General features: G+C 40.7%; 1 protein-coding gene across 1 annotated transcript in view; it reads left to right on the forward strand.

The window, feature by feature from the left end:
• The window catches only part of Slc49a4 (solute carrier family 49 member 4), a 111,636-nt gene that overhangs the window by 5,463 nt on the left and 80,900 nt on the right, over window positions 1-25,273 (forward strand). Inside the window, exon 2 of the mRNA XM_063225086.1 lies at window positions 11,043-11,136. Within this exon, the coding sequence (XP_063081156.1) occupies window positions 11,043-11,136 (94 nt within the window). The remainder of the gene's footprint in view (window positions 1-11,042; window positions 11,137-25,273) is intronic.

Raw genomic sequence — 25,273 nt, forward strand, 5'->3', positions numbered from 1 at the left:
ACTAATTGGAGAGATAGTAGGATAGTGTACTTAGAAACCAAGTGAAGACAATTTTGAGGAGATGACCCAAATGTATGCTAGACACTGGGGAAAGAGCCCTCACCAGGCTTCATCTGGTGAAGAGATCCAGGGAGCACATTTTAAAAAATTTAATTAAGGTTATTGGTACAATTTAGGTATATTCAGTGGTCACATTCATTGTAGGGAATTTGTACTTGTATATAATATACCTTGATTTCTGTTTTTTCCCTTCCTATTTTCCTCCCCTCCCTTCAACCCCTCTTCCCCCCTTATTTACAAAGCTTTGTTTCCATTCTATCCTTCTATTCTCATTTTTTCTTTTCTCTTTCTTCCTTTCCCCTCTTCCTCCCTAGTTCCTCTTTCCTTTTGAGCAGTTTCTTCCCATTTCATCGTATCTCTTGTACAATTTGGTTCTTACTTACACTTTCATATTTTCACACCAGTGAGACAAGGTGATATTTACACATCCAATTTATTTCACTTAAGAGTGTGGTCTTAAGGCTCATCCATTTAGCAATAAATGTCTGAAATTTTATCTTTTATGGCAGATTAGTACTCCATTATGTTAAAAAAAAAAACTATCCCTTTTATCATTCATCAGTTGATGGGCATTTGAGTTGTTTCCAAGATACCGTGCATTTGCCACAGTATATTTGAGGCTGTAGGGTTGGTCCTCTTGGGGCCTGTGCCAACATTGGAGGGTGCAAGATAAGGCTGTAACTGCTAGTGAGGAAAGGAGAGGAAGCATTCTCTGTTCTGCTTTCCCAGTAGTCAGAGTCTCTGCAGGTTTAGCCAGGCTCTGAACAGTTTTGTAGACCTGATGGACACTGGCTGATCTCTGAGAGTGAGGGTGATCTTTAAGGGAATAAGAACAGGATGGTAGGGAGGTTGCTACATGTTTAGGAGTCCCTGTTTTGTTTTTACAGAACAGAGAGGTTTGAGAGTATGGGATTAGAGGTCCTTTGTAGAGAGAGAAGGCTTTTCTGTTTCATATAATTCCTAGAGAGAAGGACATTGGTGATTGGTGATTGAAGGGTAAATATTTTGATAGGGTCTCTGAATCACATTTAATGTTTTCCAGGTTTTGGGGCCTTGGATGGACAGGCTAAAGTTGCAGAGGGTCAGGGCCAAATGTCTTTGGCTGGGACCCACACCTTTAGTGCTTGTGAGGCAAAGCAGGACCTGGAAGCATGTGTAGATGTCTATAGTTATGGGTTTGAAGGAAGAGAAGTTATTCCAGAAGGGAGCAATTTTTCCAGAGTGGCTCTTTCACCAGTTCTGGTTGTTTCTGTGTTCTTGGGTAGCAATGTGAGCTGTAGGGCCATGAACTCAGGGAAATAGGTGTTTGTTGTGACCCATATGGGTTGTGACATAGTGGGACTGGAGCAGCCTTTGTGGCTTGTGATGAGGCAGACATGCAGTGGTGGCATTTATCTGCTCCTGTGGCGTTGGTTTTGTGGAGTAGTGAATAGCCACTCATGAGGGTGGCATTTAGGTAGGAGGGAAGGGTCAGTGAGTGAAGATTTTGGTCAGAGGGAGGTGTAAAGGAGATTAAAAAGTAGAAGAAGAGAGATAAGGGTAAGGGGAAAGGGATGTGGAATGAGGCTGAGTTTTTATGGTTTGGTTTTTTAGTACACATAGTGGCACAAAAATGAGCTCTGTCAGAGGGAGGAAGGTTAGGGCAAAGAGGATTGTGTAGGTTGGTCCAGTCGGTGGGAGCAGCCAGTGCTAAGCCTATGCAAAGATGAGGGCAGGGGGAATGTAGGTTAGCAGGGAAGGGAGATGCCAGTACATGTGAGGGATTTAGGCTGGCAGGCAGACAGGCGGAAGGTAAGAAGGAACGTGAGGAAGTGAATTTTGTCTGGGGAGAGATCACAGAGCACTCCGTGGAAGAAGAGGACTTTCCAGAGGAAGAAAAAGTCTAGGAAGCTAGACTGAGGGTGAAACCAGGTGAGGCCAAGACAGACTTCCCTCAGAAAGAGTGTAAAGCGAGAGACAAAACAAGAGGTAGACATTTACTCTCTGGGTATCCAAGTCACCTGGTGAGAGGTTGGGGAGGCTAGTTGCAATTTCCAGTGGTCTGAGTGGGCGGAAGTGGCTGGCATTGGGTCTTGAGATCAGGGTCTGCATGACAAAGCTTCAGTCGTGAATGGTGGACATAATGCAATCTTGTAGGTGGGCGGCTGGTGGAATGCTGTAGGTGACTGTAGGGTCCTGTCTACCTGCATTTTAGGGGTGAAGGCTGTAACTCTTATCAGGACTGAAATATCAGCTAGGTCATCCTCCAATGGCTGATTGCTGGGGGAAGGCAAAGTGAGGTTGGTCATTGGCCCTGCAGATTTCTTGTCTAACTAGTTGGAGAACTGCAAGGTCATCCCCAGAGGATTTCTGGGACTGAATTTGGTCCCAGAAGAAAAAAGATGGAATGTAAAAGCTGAAAGGCATTATGGCCAGTGGGCTCTCATGGAGTCGCCCTAATTTGGAGATGGGCAATGGGAAGGAGGAAGACTCAGTCTTCTTAAGCTGAAAGGAGAGTTTTGTGAAGTGAGCTTTTATAAAGCTATTGGTTTTTTCTGTCTTTCCTCGTATTGGGATTGATGTGGGGAATGGAAGTTCCAGTTTACTTCAAGGGCTGCAGAGACCATCTGGGTGATTTGAGCAATGAAAGCAGGTCCATTGTCTGTCTGGATAGAAGTGAGGAGCCCAAAACAAGGTATAAGGTCCATCAGTGGACACTGAAGGAAGATTAAGCTTTTTCAGCGATGGTGGGAAAGCTTTAGGCCATCCTGTGATTATATCTACCCACAGCAGGAGATATTTATACTTTCTGATTGTAGGCGTATATGTAAAGTCTATTTGTCAATCTTGAGTTAGGGTGAATTCATGAGCTTGATGGTTGGGAAGGGAGTGGGGTGAAGGAAACCTTGAGGGGATGTAGAGTGGCAGATGGAACAGTGAGCTGTGATCTCTTTTAGTAAAGTTTTCCATGAGGGGGCTGGTAGCAGTGTCTAAAACCTGCTATGGGGTTTGCACCCTACATGAATGCGGCTGTGAAGAGTGGAGAGAATCTGATAAGTCTGAGAACAGCGAGGAGAAGTATTTCTTGGGTTAACAACCATCTGCTGTCTGTGGAAGTGTCTTGCATTTGGAAATCTCCTCTGGGTGAATATGTCCGCGTAATACCAGTTAGGGTATTAGCCCACGATGGGTGTAAGGCCTTTGTGGAGGTTTGTTTCTCTTGTGGTTTTGTCTGCAAAGGAGTTCCTCTGTGCAATGGGGTCTGAAGACTTTTGGTGACCTCTGCAATGAATGACTCCTGCTTTAGGGGATAAGAGTGCAGTCTTTGGACAGAGGGGCTTTTATTAAGTTTAAATGTATGGTAGAGGACCCCTTGTTGTAAGGAAGCCTCTGACCAGGTGGAAGCACGGTTATAAAGGATATAAAAAGCATATTTTGAATTTGTGTAAGTGTTAATCTTGTATTCTTTGGCTAGGGTTAGTGCCCAGGTTAAAGCAACGAGTTCTGTCTGCCTTTTAGGAAGTTGTGTATGGTAGCCGGGCTTGGGCCTCTATGTCTGAGTCTGATGTGACAGTTGCATATCCTGCTCTGGCTGGTGAGGAGTTAGTGGCTTTGTATGAGCTTCTGTCAGTAAACCATGTTATGTGTGGGTCCATCTGTACTGTTGGGGAATGGGTTGCAGTGTATGTGGATGAGACAAAGACAGTCATGATTCCAAGCTGTAGGCGATTTAGGTTCAGGTTGGGATGGGATCAGGGAAGAGACAGGACTGAAGTCTTTTCCTGGAGCCACAGTGACAGTGGGTGTTTCTGAGAAGAGGGCATAGATCTGCAGGTGCCTTAGGACTGAAACTAAATGTGGAGGGTAAGAAAAAGACAGGAGGTTTTGCAGATTAGGGGAAGAATAGAGAGTAATTGGTGCATGGCGGGTGATTTTTTGAGCTTCTGAGAGCATGCTTGTGGCAGCAGCTGCATCATTTAGATAGGGTGACCATCCCAGGGTGGTAGAATCTAAGTTTTTTTTATAGGAGTTTGTGTTTGAGACGGTGTTTAATGGTGGATTTTAGCCCCATGCCACTGAGCTAAATCCCCGGCCCTATCTAATTGCTTTGACAGAAAGGCTACTGGCCCAGGGCTTGGTCCCTGTGGCTGTGCATCCCCATTCCTCAGTGGTGTGGAGTGACAAGGGGTGATTGAGATCTGGTATAGGCAGAGCCACTGCAAAGCCAGGGCCTGCTTTAGTTTTGTGAATGCTATGTGTGGAAAGGACTTGGTATCTTGGGTCTGTGGAATTTTCTCAAGTTAGCTCATAGAGGGATTTTGTTAGGATGGCAAATCCCAGGAACCAGAGGTGAAAATAACCTACGCTCCCTAGAAAGAAAAGAGGTTGTGGGGTGACTGGTGGAAGAATTTAGGATACTGTGTGTACCCTCTCCGGAGAATTCAAGTATGTTATTTAAGTGTGGGAGAATGATTCCTAGATATGTTACCTAATGAGAAGAAATTTGAGCCTTTGCAGATAAGACAGGGTATCCCTTCTGGTCTAAATTTTGTTGGAAGAAAATGGTATCGTGGCAACAGGATTCAAAAGATGAGCTACAGAGGAGGTCATCAACGTCCTGTAGCAGATGAGAAGAAACAGAGTGGAAGGAGATTGAGTCCCAAGCAAGGGCTTAACTAAATAATGGGGGCTGTCCCAGAACCCTTGGGGTAGAGCTGTCGACATGAGCTGTCATGACTGGCGAGGGTCTGAGTCTGTCCATGGTGAAGCAGAGTGTGAGGGACTGTGAAGAAAGCATCTTTTAAGTCAGGGACAGAACAGTGGCTGGAGTTGGGGGAATGGAGGAGAAGAGGGTATAGGGATTGGAAACAGTGAGGTAATTTGATTCATAGTTTAGAGGTCCTGCACAAGGAGGTAAGACTGATCTGTTTTGCAGACAGCAAGGATGACAGGGCATCTGTTTGGAGAATGGAGCAATTACAGGGAGAGTTAGTTGGGATTAGGAGTTTGTGTTGAGAAAGTGTTTACCGGTTTAGCCCCATAAAGCTGGCTCTGGGTCTGGTGCTGTGCCAGATAGTGGTGGTCTTGTTTTAGTGGAATGAAAAGTGGCATATGGTGCTAAGCAACAGGGAGTGGAGGTGTCCCAGGTGTGGGGATTGAGGTACGGAGACAAGATGGGGCAGGGAGAAAATGCAGCCTCCAGTGCAAGAAGGCGGGTTACAGGACGGAGTTTGAGCCAGGAACAAGGCTAGGAGGTTGTTTTGTTAGAATGTCTCAGCCAAGGAGTGGGATAGAACAAGTAGGAATGACCGAGAATGAATGTGAGAAAAATTGTGGTCTCAACTGATGTGAAAGTAAGGGAGTTTTGAATGGTCTGATATAGTGCCATCAATTCCCATAGCAGTAATTGGAGCTAAGTTAACTTTCCTGAAAATCAGGAGAGCGTGGAATGGAATGGAAGGTAAGAAATGAAATGTTCTTACCTTCCACTGTAAGGTTTACCCAGAGTTCAACAGCTGAGATGGTCCAGGGGCTGCTTGGGACCTCCAGGATGCGTCAGTCTTCTGAGCCCCAACCCAGAAGATCTGGAGTAAAGCTAGAGCCCAGCAGGTGACCATGGAAGGAGACCCCGCTCACCCCGCACCCCTGCCTTCCAGGGAGGCCCCCCACACGTGGGGCGTGATTTGGGGATGGTCCCAGGTTTCAGCACCAGCTGTTAGGGTGGGTTGACGCTCAACGGAGACAGATGAAGTTGAAGCAACAAGCGAAGTTTATTTCAGCTTGTTGCAGACGGTGCTGGACCAAAGGCAAAAGGAGCGTGGCCCCAGGGTTGGGCTTAGGTTAACTTCACAGGGCTTTTCAGGTAGGAGAGGGAACTGGAGGAGACAGGTGGGAAATTTTTTAAATTTTAGAGTAGAAGTTATTGGGTGGAAGGGATTTTGTTCTTCATGGTCTCTGAGCTGATGGATGCGGCTGTCAGGATGGTTGTTTGTCTGTCTCTTTTTGAATGCTCTGGCTCCCTGTTATCTCTCTATCACTGCAGCTGCAGTCAGTGGCCCTGCTGGGGGAGTTTTTCTTCTTTGTCTGAGTGGGGATCTGACAGGCCTCACTCACAAAATGTGTTTGAATAAACACCTGAGGGAAAAAGGAAGCCTGATGTGTCAATTCTAGACAAAACTGTTGAGACAAACGCAATGTCACAGGTATTAAATCTTACTTGATATGTCCAAGAAAGAGCAATGAGACCTGGATAGTTGGAAAAGAACAAGTGAGGGAAACTGGTGGGAGGTGAGGTCAGGGAAGTCATGCGAGGCTGGTTCACACCGGGCCTTGCAAGCTGGTATAAGGACTGTTGGCTGCTAAGGGGTGAGGATGGCTCGCCATCGAAAACGTGGAGCAGAAGAGTCAGGTGATTACTGTGCTGTTCCCTTGAGGACAGAGAAAACAGCAGGGAGACCAGTTAAGCAAGGAAACTGCATGCCCAAAATGCAACCCAAAACCCACTTACTTATCTCAAAGTGTCAGCACTGCAATTAAACCTGAACACTGAGGTTTTAGTGTAGAAAAAACAACTCATACATTAACATCTTCCATCTTAAATTTAAGAAAAACACAATAACAGAGCTTTCAGTGCTACAGACAGCTTTTGCATTTGGTAAGCTTGTACACAATTAGTGTGATTTTTGCTGTTATGTATATGCTGATAATTTGTCAAACCTTGGCTCAAACAATTTGACTCTCATGCAGACAGAGAGGGCTCTATGTTCCCATTGCAGCATGTATGCTACAGATTTCCCACTTCTGGCTAGTGGGATAACCTAGAGGAAAGCTTCAGACTCGGGAGGTGGTAGTGCAGGATGTGAGAAATGGTTAGATTGCAGTAGAACTGATGATGGATCAGATATGGGGTATAAAAAGAGACTCTCAAATATTTCTCAACTTGTTAATATTAGAAATTGGGGAATAGTTTTTGCTTTACTGAGATCAAGTTTGTGGAAGGAGCAGTTTGGCAACCTAGAGATTTAGACTTTGAAATTCCATGAAAATAGACGAAACTATGTCAGATGTTGGATATACACGTATGGATCTTGCTTATATCCTGTGCAATAAATTTTGTAGTTCACAGTTAACATGATATTTAAAGTCTTGACTAGATGAGATCACTGTGGAGAGAAGTATAGTTCCAAAGAGGACTGATCCCTGGGGCATTCCAATATTTAGAAGTTGTAGAGATAAAAAGAATGAGCTAGTGATGACTGAGAATACAGACTTGGATTTAGCAACGTGGAAATTTTTAGTGTCCTTCGAAAAAAATAGGCTGAAAAAATATCACTGAAATGATATGGAGAGTTCTAAATAAAATGCAGGAAGAGTCGGAGACCGTGAGTCACTTCCTTTGAGAAGTTCTGCCATAAGGGCAGGAGGAGCGGAGCAGGAGCCACAAGGAATGGGACACCGAGGGTTTTGTTTTGTTGTAAGAACTACTGAAGCTTTTCTCTGTAATGTGGCATGCAGATGGATCCAGGAGAATGGGAGAAATTGGTGATGTTAGAGGGAGAGAACGAAATCTCTATAGCCATGTCCTTGAATAAACAAGAGGAATACAGTCTTCCGGTGCACAGGTTGGCCTTAAAGCATCAATAGCTAATGTTTTCATAGCAACAAAAGAGAAGATGCAGTGTGTAGATACAGATGCATATGATGGGTGGTGGAAGCTTGTGGAAGTTACTTTGATTGTATGTCTCAGAAAGTTAAAAAAATCACCTGATATGTTAGAATAGGTGAGCAGCTATTAGAGAAAGAGTAACAATGAAACCATTTTTCTGAGAAAGGAGAAAACATGGACTATAAAATTATAGTTGTTGGGTAGCACTGAGGGAGACGGAGTGGGAGAGGGCAAGAGAGAGATTGGTTTAACCAGAATTGTAGTTTTTGTCAGGTGAATAGGAGTAACAAAGCTCAGATCAAGAACAGAAGGTCATGTAGGCAGTTGTGGAATAAGATATCATGGGATCTAAGCTCAGTATAGAAAAGACAAAATACGCTGCGATAAGTGAGAAAAAGTAGTAGGCTTCAAAATCATCACTCATTATTACACCAAAACTTTGTTGTTAGTACATGACAGGGAGTAAATGGGAAACACAGTTAACTGTTCAGGACCTGACAGCAGATTAGACATTTCCGAAGAAAAAAATCAAAGGCTTAGCTATGGCAACTATTCACAATAGAACACAGAGGAATAAAGATGAAATAAACAAAAATCCTGCGCATCTATGGGCTGTAGCACAGTTTCAGTGGCCTATTATACGTGTAATTGGAACCCCGGAAGAAGGTGTAAGAGGGAAAGGCATAGAGTAAGGTGGGGTAACAGAAAACCGTTGTTTTCTTTTTGAAGCAATAATGTCAGAAACATCTCCAAACTCAATAACTATACCACTGTTTGGTTTAGATCATGCTATGAATGAAAGCAAAATGCATTCAAGAGTGTCTAGTATCGATTAAGCAACAGTTAAACTAGAAACCCATGGTGTTATATATTTGCAAAATTGCTTTAATAATCAGCTTTTCATGATCTCTTCATTCTTAAAAGTTTATATATATTAGCTATTATATTGTTGTATATTTGATTAAAAACACATTTGAGTAGAAAGGTATGCTAGCTTTTAGCAATGATAATAGAATGCCTGATACTTGGACCATGTGGCCATAAACTATGTCCTATTACTTTTTTACTAGTTCTTACTCTAATTACAAACAAAATGTTTAGAAAAATAAACATCGTGTTTAATATAAACTTTAGAGGCCCAAATCTACAAAATTTTATTCAGTATCTTAGTGGATAGCCAGTGTAATCTTGTAAGAGGAATGTTTTACAGTTTTAGGATATTCATGATAGTGTACGTACTTTTTAGTTCCTTTCTGTCTCCCATGGCTATAATGTGGTTTTAAGTCTGTGTTTTGTTAGTAGAAGCAGTAAATGAACAATATGTATGCTTTACTTGTTACTCAGAAGCTTTGGTTCTCTGTGGCATTTCTTCTGCCAAATTATATTAATCATATTGAGGTTATATAAGAATATTATAAAGTTAACTCAGTTCGTGTCACAAATTATTTTCAGTGTAGCCTGTGTACACCTAATCTGGATCTCATGTTTATTTTTCTCACTTTTTTTTTTTTTGTACCAGGGATAGAACTCACAATCCCATACTCACCAGGCAGGTGCTTATGCTGCTGAGCTAAATCCCCAGCCTTCTTGCTATGTTTTATCTGCATAATTATAGTTTTACTGACTTTTAATTTTCTTCAAGCAGAGAAGCACATTCAAAACCATTTAATCATCAAAAACATTTAATCATCTACCTTCTACAAAAAAAATTCTAGAAAAAAAGAAAAATTAATCACATACATCTGTTCTCTATATGAAATGGCTTCAGGGAGATGTTAGCTCTTGGAAAAGTTTGAAAAAATATGGGCATCTCTGCCATATACTTGGTATGACACCTGTCTGATATAGCTGCCACAAATAGATACTGGTTCTTATTAATAAAATATAACATTCCAAAAATAGATATACTTCCATTATATCTATTTCTGGTTTCTGTGTATATTTCTGATTACTTTGTTTGGTTACATTTTTATATTCTCTTTTGCCCTTTTATCCTCTGACCAAACACTCATTTTCAAGGTAATTGTTCTCATTTAGAATACAAAAGAAAAAAGCTGTGTGACTCACATTATGTTCTGAAGTCTTAAGGTATGCCTTTTATTTTTTAACAACATGCCCTATGTTAAAAACAATTTGATAAATCAAGATAAAATAGTACACCATTGTTGTACAGAATCCTGAGATACTGCTCAGGACTGTAGTGACAAGAATTATGTTTTCTTGGTTATAAATAAAATATGTAGTTTGCCAGTTGTTGTTTCTTTTGCGAAAACTTCAGGTAGTAATCTGTCACTTTAAAATACTTTAAATAAAATAAAATAAAAATAAAATTTTTAGGGACAGTAGAATATTTTCTTTTTTTAAAAATTAGGTGTGTACATTTGAAAATTAAAATTTTTACTTGAATATATAAAATCAAAGTACTTTGTCTTTTAAAATTATTTTCTATATTTTTAGTATTATATCTGGACATTCTAGACATTTGTCTTAAAAAATTAGAACCAGTGGAACTTTATCTTTGATACTATTATTCCGTTTTTCTTTTTTTTTTATTTTAAAGATAGTAAAATACAACAAAGCAAGACAGAACAAAGCCAATCAAGACAATGCAGCCAGATTGTTACAGAACTTCAGAGCAGGATACCAGAAAAACAGTAATAACTACCATAGTATATCTTGTTATCTTCACAATAGTTGTCTATTCCATCAGGCATAACAAAATCAAACCAAAAACAAAACACTATAAAACCAATCAAAACAGAATATTGAATAAAGCAGAATACTTAATCAGAACAAAGCAAAACAGTGAAAACAGTATTGAACTTCAAAGACAAAATAGGAGGAAAATCCCCCTTATTTGCATACTGTCATCTACTGACACTGAGACTGCTGGCCCCAGGACTGTGTAATCAACCAAGCAATACAAGCATTTATGTACCTTATGTACCTTAGTTGCTATCAACTCAGGCTGTCCTCCTAATTGTCTGTTTGCTGGGGGGTCCGGTGTTGAATCTCAGTCCGGGCGCCAGTAGGCTTGCATACGTAGCAGGAAGACTGAATCGTTGATTTCTTGATTGGTCACCCAAGTCCTGGCGTGGCAGATTCTATGGAGACACTAGCTTTCTTTCCAATCCACTGTTCTATTAAAGTCACTTCATATTCCACATATGGGGTTACTTTCCTTTTTCTGTATTGGAGGTTGCAGAGAAAAACCATATGTTAAACTATAGTGTCAGTTGATTGGGTAAGAAAAATATTTATTATTAACATTAAGCTTACTTAAGAGACAGTAAAACTAATTTGGTGCTTTTTTTTTTTTTTTTTTGTCTCATTTTAGGTCTGCGGGTGACTGTGCTTCTGACGTCCTTCCTCATGGTTTTGGGTACTGGCCTAAGATGCATACCCGTATCAGACTTAATACTTAGAAGAAGGTGAGTCCTGTGAATGACTTGAAAGCTTTTCCCACATTTTTTCTCATTTAGTAGAAATATATTACATATCTTTGATTATAAACGTAGTCAGTAGTTCCATTTTCATGATCAAAAGAGGGTCACATTTATAGAACCATTTTTTTAACCTATGTGATTATCAGTTTATTGTTATATGGAAGGTGCTATACTAGTTGTAGAAATAAAAGGAAGAAATTAATCCTTATACTACTAGGAATTAAAATAACCATGAAAAATAATAATATATAAGAATAATATATATTGATTGAATAGTGCAGTTAGTCTCATAAAAGAGACGGGCTGGAGATTTAGCTCAGTGGCTTATGCGCTTGCCTGGTTAGTGCGGGGCTGGAGATTTAGCTCAGTGGCTTAGGCGCTTGCCTGGTAAGTGCGAGGTTGTGAGTTCAATTCCTGCTACCAAAAAAAAGACAAAAAAAAAAAAAAGTCTCATAAAAGAGATGGAAAATTACCCCCCTGAGAATGAAAGAAGTTTTAACTGAGGGCATCGAAAAAGAAAATTCATTAAGAAAGTGACAAAGTAGGCAACGGATAATGCATAGAATTGTGAAAATTGCAATGAGGGGAAGCAAGGACCAAGGCTCACGTAGAGGCAGGCGAGCAGGGCCTCTCTGGGGTGAGCAGATCATTTAATCTCTGTACCACTATGTGTTTCTAGATCTTTGGTTTCATTTTTATGGTGCTCAAGATACATGAAGGTCTTAAGCTTTGGCCCTCACTTCCTTTACGATATTACAATCATTTTATAATACCTATAAAAAACAGACATTTTATTGACTGGAATATAAATTTCTTAAGCTGATATTTCTCAAATTCAAGTCCTGGGGTCTGACCTTCAGAGAAATTGAGAACTGAGATTTTTTTTTTTCTTAAAAGAACGCAGAAATTTCTTAAGTTTGGGAGATAACTGGTCTACAGGCTAAAGTGTAAGAATGGATATAAAGAGATGAGGTTAGGAAAAAAAGGTTCCCTGCTTATGAAGGCCATCCTGCAGACAGCTACTTAGGACCTTGCTAAGAGGAATGATAGTGTCAAGCCTGTTAGGCAGCCTACTGACCGAGGTCCGGAGCGCTGATTTCAGGGAGTAGAGACCGCTGCCAGGAGATCGGAAGATGCGTGAGAAGTCCAAAGCTGAACTCCTTCTTTTTTTTACTTATTTCTTAATTTGTCCACTATTTGGCAAAATTCACTGACCCCTGCTGGGTGCCATGCTTTTTTCTGGGCATCAGGAATAGACACAGAAGAAAGCAGACCAAAAAAACTCCCACTGAGAGAGTTTGCATTCTAGTCAAGGAGACTGGTGATAACTAGATGAATGAGAAGAATGTGTACTGTGTGCTGTGGAGGAAAACACAACATACAAAAGAAGAATTTTAATTGTTGAGAGAAGAATGGTGAGGTTTCAGAAGGAAAAGCGCTTACTGAGATGAGACCTGAAGGGTGTCATGGGGGATGAGCATTCCCAGCCGAGAATGCAGCAAGTGTCGGGGTAGAGGGGAGGAGCACAGCGGGAGGGGAGGCCACTGTGGCCAGAGGCCAGGGAGCAACCTTGCTGCAGTATCGGTGGACCTCAGGTCGGAGTCGAGGGCCTGTGGGGCCAGATCCTGCTGCTCCCATAGGGACTTCAGGGTTTTCAGAGCAAGGAATCCCCTGGAGGTTTTAAGCTGGGGAGTGTCCTGCTGACAGCCTGCTGTACTGAGAGCAGACTGAAGCGGAAACTCATGGGTGTAAGTAAGGAGACCAGCTAGGAAAGCAGCCTGTGACTCTGGTGATGGTGGCTGGCCACTGTGTTGGCAGTGATGGTGTGAGATGTGGTTACATCCTGATTACACTTGGAGGACTTGTTGATGGACCAGAGGTGGGGAAGAAGAAGGAAAGGATCCAGAATGACTCCTTGTTGTAGGAAGCTGTGGGAATGGAAAGAATGGTGCAGATGTGAGAGAGAGCATGAGAGGAAGAAGTTGGAGAGGACACAGTTCTGGCTTCACTCTTAGATTCTGAAACTGTGGTTTCCATTAAGGGCGATGGGAAACCCAGGACAGCGCGCGTAGGTTTTAATGACAAGATGGTGACTTTCATTTGGAACAGAATTTTTCTGTTTTAAAAACGAAATTTCAGTTTTGAATTTATGTTGTTTCCAGAAAATTCAGCGTATCATGTATTTCATATTTTAAAAGGAAGATAGACAAGCCAGGCATGGTGGTGCATACCTGTAATTCCAGCACTCAGGAGGCTGAGGCAGGAGAATTGTTGAGAGTTCATGATCAGCCTGAACTACAAAGTGAGCTCAAGGCCAGATGGAACTGCATAGCAAGACCCAAAAAAAGAAGATAGAAAAAAGTTTGGATTCCTGTGGAAAAACTAGTCATCATTCCTTATCTTTCTGAATTAGATTTTAACATATGGTTTTCATTATTATATTTGAGACAGTCTTAATTTTCACATATCCAGGTTTTTATGCATCTGCCATCTTTAATTACAAATTGCAGAAGAAGCATAAATTTAGCAGTACGTTCTTTCAGGATGCTTATTAATGTTTTGTTAGGTCTTACTCTGGAGACATTTATAATATTCTAATATTTATTCTTTTATAATGCTACTTCTAATATTTATCCTTTCCAGATATAAAATTCTAGGAATAAAAAACTGCTTCTCGGGGCTGGAGGTTTAGCTCAGCGGCATAAGCGCCTGCCTTGCAAGCAGGCAGTCATGAGTTCGAGCCCCGGTACCGATAAAAAAGGAAAAAGACAAAAAAAAAAAAAAGCAGCTGCTTCTCTTATCTTGGAAGAGAAGAACTCTTTAACTATTGAACTATTTAAAAGAAAAAGAACTCATAAAGAATTGTAAAAAAAGAAGTTCAAATAAGAAAGTTCAAAGACATTTCATTCGTCAGAAAAATCTGAACTAAATTTAATTTACAGTCTGTATTTTCATCTATAAAGAATATAGTAGTACTTCTGTGAAACAAGACTTTATTTTGTTTCCATAAAGTTCTTTTTTTAAGCAGTGTTATTAGAAGTTCACTGTGCAGCTGTTAAAATGACCAAATGCTATAGTGTGAACGTGTATCTTCACTAGTAAACTTGATGGGGCGCTACTTTTAGGTTTCAGTCTCCATCACACACTCAGGAGAAAAGGAGAAAGACCTGTAATATAATTCAAACAGAACTAAAACAAAAATTTAGCAGTCTGTGCTTTTGTATCCCTTTTGCACTTGGAGCTTTTTGAGCTTCTGACCCAGCCTTATGGATGGTGCCCCGTAGCCTTGTCTTCCTGAATCTCGGCCCCTGCAAGTCTCAGACACGAGAACAGCAGCTTGCTGCAGGCTCACGCTGGGGGCTTTTACTTCTGAAAGGTATCAGCATATTCATCATCAGACTTCATCTCATTTGTACCAGTGAAAATTCAAGTAAAAATTATTGTGTCATTTTTCTCTTCTTAACATCATAGATAAATATGAAACTTAGAATAAAAAGTTGTAAAACATTTCTCTGGTAATCTGGAAGCAAACCTAACAAAACAATTATAAGCGACATTGTTCTATACCAATGAGTGACATTACTCTCCAATGTGAAATACTATACTCTATTTCTAATAAACAAACTAAAGACTTCTGGAGGGCGAACTTACAGTAAGTTGTATCCACCCTTAGTCATGTGGTATGTATATCCAATAATTCCCATAACACATTCCTCATTGCCTTTCCATTCAGAGTAACTTCAGTTAATATGATAGGTAAATAGCATTTACTACATGTGTTAGATAATTAGTATGGCTTTAGTAAACATACATTTTTCTAGACATATACTCCCTTGTGAAATGCTTGCATTTAAAATGATTATAACAGAAAAGATGAATTCTTTAATGAATGATTTTAGTTATTACCTGAAGAAAAAATGCAAAAGAGCATAGATTCTTTCCTTACCACTTAAGTAAATTCCTATTGGCTCAAAGACCCAAACATTTAAAAAAGAGCCATAAAAACATTAGGAAATGATGGTTTAAAAGAATCTGAGTGTGAGGAGGGCCTTCCAAGTAAGGCAAATCTCAGAAGCCACAGCAGAAAGGCATTATACATCTGACTACATAAAAATTGGGAATGCTTCATGATTAAATAAATATACAGTAAGCGAAACTTTAAAAAGTCCAAAAGTAGCAAATGTTTACAACAATAATATAAATTGGGTTGAGAGTGATAGTACCCACTTGTAATTTCAGCACTTGGGAAACTGAGGCAGGAGAATCACAATGAGTTTGAGGCAAGCCCAGGCTACGTATTTCCAAGTCCAGCCTGAACGACAGAGCAAAACCCTGTTTCCGAAACAAGGAAGAAAGAAAGAAAAGATAAATTGGTAATTTCCTTTGTTGAAAATAATTCTTTTTTTTTTTTTATCGGTACCAGGGATCCAACTCACGACCATGCGCTTGCAAGGCAGGCGCTGAACTAAATCCCCAGCCCCTGAAAATAATTCTTTCAAAATAAAAAAATGAAAGTTCATCAGAAAAATAGGTAATGGATATAAGCAAACAGTTGCGGAAATAAAATACAACTGACATAAACTTACAGAGGGAGACTGTCTTAGTTACTTTTCTTGTTGCTGGGACAAAATACCCAGTACCTACAAGCCAAAGGAGGAAAGGTTTATTGCAGCTCAAAGTTTGTAGAAGTTTCAGTCTAACTGACTCCAAGGCAGGGAAGGCCAGCAAAAGGGTGCAGCAAGAGGAAGCAGTGCATAGCGGGCAGGCGGAGGGCATCGGAGCACTGGGCTTTCCTGTCGCTTTGTGTTTCGTCCAGGCTGCAAGCCTGTTGTGGGGGGCTTTCTGTTTTTCACACCCAGCACTATGCTGAGTCAATTAGTGAATTAATTTCTTAATCCATAGTCACCTACCCTAGATCCAGTCATCTCTGATAAGCCCCACCTGTGAATACATGAGGCTTTGGGGGGACATCAAGATATAAGCCATAACAGAGACTCAACTACCATAATTAATAAATGGAAGTTAAAACAGCAGTTAGATGTCTGTTTTGGCAGAGATGAAAAAATATGGTAATAGGCTGTGTTGCCTGAAGCGTGAGGAAAAGCAGGTGCTACTGATAAGCGTGAGGAAAAGCAGGAGCCACTTGGGATGTCTTGATTGGAGTATTATGGCAATATATGAGATTCAAAATGCCCGTGTCCCTGACTTATAAAAAATAAGCCCACATGCAAAGCTACCAGTTTGCAACGGTTACACCATGTTTGTGAAGCTTTGCTTGTAATGGGAGCAGGCTGTGTACCACTCAGATACCTTCAGCAGAGGATTCATTACTATGTGGTGTGTGGTAGAATAGTATGCAACTATAAAAAGGAAGTAAAAGTTGTATATGTACTAATATAATATATCTCCAAGATACGTTATTCAGAGGCCAGGCTTAGCACATGATGTTTAATATATGCATACATAGAATAATAGGAAAGGCAAGCATGGCAGCTTTTGGCAAAGAGTATTCTGGTTTTAATTTTTTATTAGTACATAATTTGCGGTACATAATGATGACATTCATCATAGGGAGGTGGTAATGTCCATAACACATCTTAATTCTGTATTCTGGAAGACACCATTACCATGGTCTGTTTCAAGAGAGTTGAAGAACTGGAAATCTGGACTGGAAAGGAAATTCAGTATTTACTGTAGTCTCTGTTCTTCACTATTCTTGAGAATATCTTTACTGTGTACATATATTACTTTTTTGGACTGACAGCATAATGAAGTAAGATTCAGATGCCTACATCAGAGCATAAATAATGAGACTTAGAAAAGGGAGGACAAGGAAGAATTATAATTAAAGTTCCTCAGTATGGAAATGTAAACCTTTTGACATCAAATAATTAACCAGTAGATTTAAGAACTAAAATTCTTCTCTAAAATTCTCCTACACCAGTGTTTTTAAAAAATAAGATCCACAGGTTACCTACTTACTAAAACTACAATCCGTTGGGCCCCATCCGAATGCTAGTTCTCTGGAGCAAACCCTGAGAATGAGCAGTTTTCACAGCTCTTTTAGTAAATGTACTTGTTTGAGCACCTCTTCCACAGGGATAGCATGTCATCCCTTTAAATAGTAACTGATCAAGTAAATTGCATTTATCTTGGCCACTGTGCAGCATAATCATACAGTGTCTTATTTAAAGCAGATTGAGGTTTAGCTTCTATTTAATAATTCTGTTTGCCCCACCTTGACTCTAACACTCTAGGATTAGGCTTTATGACTGTATTTCTGCATGGTGGTCAGACCAGCGTTAGATCTGAAAGGTTGGTAAGACAGGGCCACCTTTCAAAATAAGCATGTAAGTTGGTAGGGGCGAGGTAAAAGAAGGTATATAAAAGTAGCTTTTCTTTTTAAAGCTTCAATTTTTTTTAAAAAAAGTTATTTTTTATTTTATTTTGCGCGCAGGGGGGGGGGCGGATATTGGGAATCAAATTCATGACCTTGCGCTTACCAGGCAGATGCTGTGCCACTGACCATAACCCCAGCCCTAAAAAGTATCTTTAATATTTGGGAAGTATATTTGCCATTTTGTTGCCTTTGAGTTACGACTATTTCTGAGGCACTGTATTTTTTAATTCAATATAATTTTTATCCAATATAATATATGAACTTTTCTTGCTCAGTATATCATTCATGTAAATAAATACACAAACATATGTACACAGCTTAGGGAAATAAACATCAGCCAGACACCCATATCTTCATCATCCAGGTTAGAACACTGAAGGCCGTATGTGCACCCCCTCCTGCTCAGAATCCTTTTCCTCCTTCTGTATACATCACAATTATGAATACTGGTGGGATTTTCAGAGTACACTGAGTTCAAGCTGTTAAAAATATTTCAAAGACTATTGTAAATACATAGTCGTTCTTTATTTCAAAATAAGGTTTTACCTTAGATTTTCTCTTAATAATGAAAGGAACAACTAAAACTTTTAAGTAATAAAAAATGTGAATTTTGGTAATAATATAACATTTCATAAGAAGCATAAACCAATAGGATTATTAAATCATATTTTATGAAATAGAGCTATTTCTGACAGATTGGGAAATTGTGTATTTACAATGAGAAAGGATAGGAAGAAAAAAAGTTATCTTAGAAAGATTTTTTTTGCTTGTTTCCAAGCATAAAAAACAGTGAAAGATGTTACAAAGAGAAATATTTGTGATTAGGGTTAGGGCTAGATTAACATTTTGATATCAATACTGAAAAAGAAAGTCATAAAATATAAACTGGGAAAAATGCATTTGTCATGTGATAGATAACTTATAAATAGTATGTACATATATACACATTTTTATATTGAAAGTGGACATAATAGGCATACTTCAGAAATGTTGATTCCCATAGTTCATTAAGTTCTTAATTCAACAATATTTATTGGTAGCCCCTGTGCATATTGGCTGTGTAAAAAAAGAGACCAAAAATCAGGTTGTTTGTTTTTCTGTCAGTCTATAAGATTGTGGGCTGTTGCCAGCAGGTGGGTGGCTCTGTTCCCGGTCTTCCAGGGATCTAAGTTCCTTGTCCTTTGTTGCTCCATCAGCCCTGGGGTAACCACCTTGTCTGTGTGATCAAAGTCGGCTCATCAGGTTCAGTGTGGTCTCCAGGAGTGGGAAGTAGGACTTCAGAGCATTGCCTGCATCTTTAGGTGACAACTCAGAGTGAGTGCACATCATTTCTACTCATCTCTCACTATAAAGACTTTAACCCCCACTTACCATACGATTATACCTAAGAGAGAGTAAACCTGTAGGTCACCAGCAGGGTGCCCAGGTAAAACTCAAGGGTGCCCTAACGGAAGAGTGAAAGGGAGAAGAGCCGTGTGCAGAGGTTCGGGCTCTGTCAAGCAGTGCCTCCGTGTACCTAGTGTCTCCCCACTTTGCATGCGGAGAACATACTCATCCTTCCTCAAAGGTGAAAACCCAAAGTCTCGTGCAATAATTGCTTCTAGTCAGAATCCACATTCTCTGTGTTCTCTCAGCTCTCTGAGGCTGCCTGACAATAACTCCTTTGGTTAGCCTGTGTGACTTTTGGCTTTGTCTCTGAGAGACTGTGTTTTATTATCCTGACTGACTGAAGTGCTTATTAGAGGACTACACAGTTTCCATAGTACATTTTTCTGTCTGGTGCTGACTTGGGGATCAAGAAGTCTTAAACTTGTAGAACTGTGTTGCTCTGTCTTGGTAGGACACTTTCTCAGTGTTCTTGGTATGTACTCTTCTGGCCTATTTATGATAAATAGGTTTCATGCAAACGTAGCCATACCAAAATAACTTTACTCCTAGTTAAGGTACTTATGCCCGTTGTGTCTCCTTTTACCTTTATCAGAAAGCTTTTGTTGTTGTTCAGTCCATGTCTTTTCCCTCGGATTAATGGTGGCTGCCTTTATACCATCTGCAAAATGTAGACCTAGATAGGAAAATAACCCCTGATTTATGCTACCAATAGGCTCTGTCTTACTTACTTTTCTCTCTCATTGTTGAGACAAAATACCTGATGCCCAAAGTTAGGGAAGGAAAGGTTTGTTTCTTTTTTTTTTTTTTTTTTTTTTTTTTTTTTTTGTGGTACCCAGGATCGAACTCACGACCTCACACTTGCCAGGCAGGCGCTTATGCCGCTGAGTTAAATCCCTGGCCCAGTTTATTTCTTACAGTTCTTGGAGGTTTTGGTCCATACTCAGCTGGCCCCAAGCACAGGGTGATATGGCAGACCACCATAAAACAACAAGGCAGGAACCGGCAAGAGAGAAAAGACATGCCTTCTTTCCTCCATTACACTGTATGCTGACTCCACCCCGGACAGCTGGAACACTCACACCACCAACCTCAGCACTAGACAGTGAATCAGTCACCATTGCTAGATTTGACCACGTCCATGATTGCCTGAGACTTGGGGGTCCACTGACATTTACCGTGACAGGCTCTGAAAGACATTTTAGAGTATTTCCTATCATTTGATTTAGAAACAACCTGAGGCATCAGATTCCTGTCTTTCCATTAAGTTTAGATGGCAGGGCCTGGACAGAGAGAAAAGTTTAGCAGGTTCTTGTCTTTTCCAGGAGTTCTTGCAAAGCAGCTCAGACTTCATATCTTTCCTGTAGTGCCATCCTGAAGTCACTGCCTTAGCTTTCCATGCAATGACAAAATACCTGAATTAAACAACAAGAGCCAAGTTTATTTTGGCTATGGTTTTAGAGGTTTCAGTGTAAGGTAACTTGGTCCTGCTACTTTGAACCTGTGGTAAGAAGCAGAACATCATGGTGGAAGCATCAGATGCAGGATGCCTGTTGACTTCATAGTGGCTGGGGAAGCAAAGACAGGAAAAGAGCTCCACCTCACTATCCCCTTTCGGGGCAAGTCTCCACTGACCTGGTTTCCTTTCACTAGGGAAACAGCTTCCCCGCCTCCTAAAGGTTCCACTGTTTCCCAGTAGTGTCACAGATTGGCAACCAGCCCTTAACACATGGGCCTCTGGGAAACATTCCTGATCCAAACTGTAGCAATTTGCATGGGGCAGGAAATACAGAGCAGTGTTCTGATTTCCTCCAGCTAGTTCCAGCTTATTACAAGCACTAGTTTTGCTGTGGGGTTCACAAGTTGCCTGTTTTTTCTGTAGCCCAACCACTAAGTGCCAAATATGTTGTGCCTTTGTGAATGAATATAGTACCCCAGTTCTTGACTAATTGCTCAATGAGGCGACAGGCTAAACTATTATAAGGATATAATGGCTCAACAAGGTCGCACTTGTTTCTTGTTTCATCAATTTAGAGTTGGCAGGTGGGCCAGGGCAGCTGGGCAGATCAGTTTTGCAGGGACGTCTAGTGACCTAGATGTTGCCCCTCTGAACAGAATAGTCCACAAACAGATCATCATCATTCTCCCTACATTTTGTCCCAGAGGAGAGAGACCAGGGAAAACACTTTTGTCCTCATGAAGATGACCTTGCCGTCCTCCCACCCTAAAGCCAGGGAGTCCTGGACATGTAGACAGTATGTTACCCAGCAAAACTTGGGGTGCCCAGTAATTTAAAAAGTGAAATGATCACAAGGGTTGTTGCCTGTCTGTTTGGGAGGAAAAGAACATTTCCTGCCCTACCCCTATACCATATCAAAGTAAATTCAGGTGAACTCAACAGTTAAATATTCAGCAGAAAAACAATATATAGGGATATCTGATCTCTACATGGAGAGAGAAAATTATAAAGAGAAAAATTGATAGACATGACTGTTTACAAATTGTTAAATGTTTTGTTTAAAAAATAGATTAACTGGAATAATTATGTCAAAATGAAAACAACAGGTAAATAATAGACATAAATATATAAGGCATTCATCCAAAGTGAGAAAAGTTACACTATACCAAGTGAAAAAAGAACTAGTATACAAAAGTAAACACAAAACAAAGAGGTACATTTTGCCCTGCAGATGTGCCTTCCATGACAGAGGAGAACTGTGGATGCAGACAGAGTTTACTTTGTGCTGTTTTGGGTATGGTTTGCTTGTCCTCCGCGGGCCCATTGTGGCTTTCAAGGTAGCTATATTGGGAGGCGGTGGAACCTGTAAGGAGTGGAATGTAGCCAATGGTGGCACATACTGTAACTCCAGCCCCCTGGGAGGCCGAGGCAGGAGGATTGCAAGTTACAGCCGTGTGGGCAGTTTAGCAGCTTTTAGCAGAACCCTGTCTTTAAATGAATGAACGGATTGGGAAGCTTAGCGTGAAGGTCCTGTGTTCACTCCCCAGTACTGTGAGGGGCGGGGGCTAGTGAGAGGTCCTTAGTTTATTGGAGCTTAATTAAGTTATTTCTCAGGCTATCTTGTTGGTACTTCTCTAAAAGAGGTATAAAAGAAACAAATGTAGCCTCTTCCGTCCTCCGTCTGCTTCCTGGCTCGAGACATGACTGCTTGCTCCTGTGCTGTGGGTGTCCATGCCAGAAGGTGGTGCAGGCAGAGGGCAGCCCTACCACAAAGCTCTCACTGCACCATCGAGGCCTCTGAGACCACATGCAAACAAACCTCTTCTGCATAAGTTGCTAGGGTCAGAGATTCATTGTGATAACAAAAAGCCCACTGGTTCAGCTTGCTAATAAACACAATCTGCTGATTAAAATGGAGTATTCTGGACTGTCCAGGTCAGCTGGGTGTAATTACGTAAGTCTTTATAAGAGGCAAAAAAGAAGTTGGGGAAGAATTTAAACCATGGTTTCTAGCTCTGAAGGTACAGGAGGGGCCCAGAGCTAATGGACACAGGTAGCCTCTGGAAGTCAGAAAAGGCCAGGAAATAGATTCTCTCCCAAGCCTCCAGTAAGGGACACAGCCCTGCTAACACCTTGACCTGCCCACAAACCGCACCAGGATTCTTATTTGCAGAGCTATAAAATAATAGATTGACTAAGTTTATGCTACTTACTGTAACAAAAGTAGGAAGCTACTATACCAGTGAGGCGTGGTGATGCACACCTGTAATCCTACCACTGTGGGAGGTTGAGGCAGAAGGACTGCAAGAGGTCAGCCTGGGCAATTTAGACCCTGTGTCAAATTGTTTAAAATTTGAATGGGGTGGGGGTGTACCTCAGTGTAAAGCCTTGAGTTCAGTCCTCAATACCACCAAAAACCAAGAGAGGAGAGGGAGTGGAAACAGAAGCAGAAGGAGCTGGTACTCAGTCCTGGTTAGGCAGAAAAATAATTTAAATTCTGTACTGGCTAGTATGTACATACAAAGGTTGTCACACTAGCATTAGTAATATGAGTAAAGAAGTTGTTGGAAACAAATATTTGACATTAGGAAAGTGGTTAGATGAGTTTAATATATCCATGTAATAGAATATCACACGATTATTAACAACTATGATTATAAAGTCAAAGAAATAAAATAATCACGATATACAATAACTTAAAATGGCTTAGTGCATAAAACTATATGATTTTTATGACCTATGCTAAATACAGATTGAGAGAAGGATGCATTTGGGAAAAGACTGAACAATCAAAATATTAGTCATGTTTGTGTGAATTGACATATCAATGGATTTTTTTCTTTTCCCTGCACTTCTTTTCAAAATTTTCTACCACAGATGTGTATATACTTTTACATTAAGAGGACAAAGTAAGGGGCTGGGGATTTAGCTCAGCGCCTGCCTTGCAAGCGGGCAGTCGTGAGTTCAATCCCCGGTACCGATTTGGAAAAAGACAAAAAAAAAAAAAAAGGACAAAGTAAAAGTTGTGAAACTAAATGTAGGGGACAGGGACCTCTTAGACCAAGACTGAGCCCCTTTTCCCCCGTACCTTGCCAAGAGATTATTGTATTTAGCCTTGTAAAACAACCTGTGAGCTGAAATGTCTTTGGAGAAATTGAAACAGAAGGAGAGTCAGTGATTTAGCGAAGGTTGTATGGTTATACTAAAGTTAGGCAGACTAGAGACTGAGTCTTCTTGGGTGTAATCCAATATTCTTACCTCTGTGTGGATGTCCTTTTATAAGTGGTACTTGATAAGTTACTATTTTAAATCTCTTTAAGGCCAGGACTGTAATACCTCTCCTTACGTTCCTTTTAGCATCTGCCTGTAGTACCTTGATGAGAGTGGACACTCAACAGGTATTTTTGATCAAATCATAATTAGCCAAAATTATTAAGGAAATAAAAGTGTAATAAGTCTTGATAAAAGAAAACAGATTATAACATCTTTGGAAGGCTCGTGACTTTGCTGCTCTCTTCTCTATCGTCTTCTCCTTCCCTTCTCCTGTGGCTCATAACGTTCTGACCCTGTTTTATTGGCTTTCTTCCTGTGGGCTATAATAAAGGAAAACTACTTTTAATAGCTTTGCTATTTTCAGTACCCAAGAACCCTATATCACCTAGGGTTATTTTGATGTGGGGTGACTTGAAATTGGAAGAAGCTTCTGAATTATTGATATATTAAGTCTTGGAGGTAAGTATTTCATGAATTATAAATTATTTCATAATAAAATATATAAAGTTTAAGTTAAAAACACTGGCGTTACATTGAAGAAGTATCTGCTAAGTTTCTAAAAAGCCACCTCTATAATATCATCATCAGTATTAGTCATAATAAACTAGATGTTTATAAAATAGGCCTTTGACCAGTATAAAAATATGCTAGCTACTGTATACCATTGGATCTGTGAGCCTTGGGTTTTCTCAGCAGTTGGTGATTTTTATTATTCTTGTTATAAACAAAGAACCTGCAGAATGAGACCACATAGGAGAGTAGAGAGATTTGTGGATTGACAAAATCAGTTCTAATTTTGATTTCTAGTCCTGACTTAACCAGTAGCTAGTTATATGACTGGAGCTCTTCCCAATACTTTTTAGAAAAAGAAAAGTTTTAAAAGTGTAAATGTGATTTTCCTCTCTGAGAGGGAGCAGGTTATCTAGGTGAAGTCTGAAATCGCTTCTAGCTATAAAAACTTGGGTGTTTGTTCCAGGATTCCAGAATATCTGTAATTGCATGCCAGAGCATCAAGTGCAGTAAAAAATATGAATTAGAGATCTTCAATCTGAACTTTAGCTATTGGCATTTGTTTGAAAAGCTACTCTCTGTTGAGTAATGTGAGAGGGACACGGTGGCCCTAGTCCTCTCTGTGGACAGGGGCACTCCGGGGAGCCGAGCATGGCCAGGCCTTGTAGAGCCAGGATGTTGCTAGGGCCCACACGGGCCAGCTCCGTGGCAGTCCAGAGGCCTGGGGACAGCACCGGTGCCTCTCATCTCCATCACTGCAGTCGTGCCGAGGCTGCGGGGACTGCTGCTCTCAGCCTGCTGCAGAGATTCCCTCCTCTCATCCATTTCCCCACCTCCCTGGCAGGAAGGGACAGTTGGGCTCTGAGGGAGCCAGGAGCTGGGTCAGGAGAGCAGGCACTTGAGCGGGGGGAAGACACGAAGAAGAGAAGAAAACTTGAGCAGGGGAGGGAAGCCCGGAGACTGCAGTGGCAGACAGAGAGCGTTAAGGACTCGGGATGAAGTGTGCAGGGGCGGGTGGTCCTCCTCCTGGATGCACTCGCCTTCCTCACGTGGGTGTGTCAGGAAAGGAGGCAGGTGGTAGACCCCTTACCTAC

The sequence above is a fragment of the Cavia porcellus genome, unplaced genomic scaffold, assembly GCF_034190915.1.
Source record: "Cavia porcellus strain 051 isolate PalLab524CR breed Dunkin Hartley unplaced genomic scaffold, mCavPor4.1 scaffold_15, whole genome shotgun sequence".
In the NCBI taxonomy this organism is placed as follows: domain Eukaryota; kingdom Metazoa; phylum Chordata; class Mammalia; order Rodentia; family Caviidae; genus Cavia; species Cavia porcellus.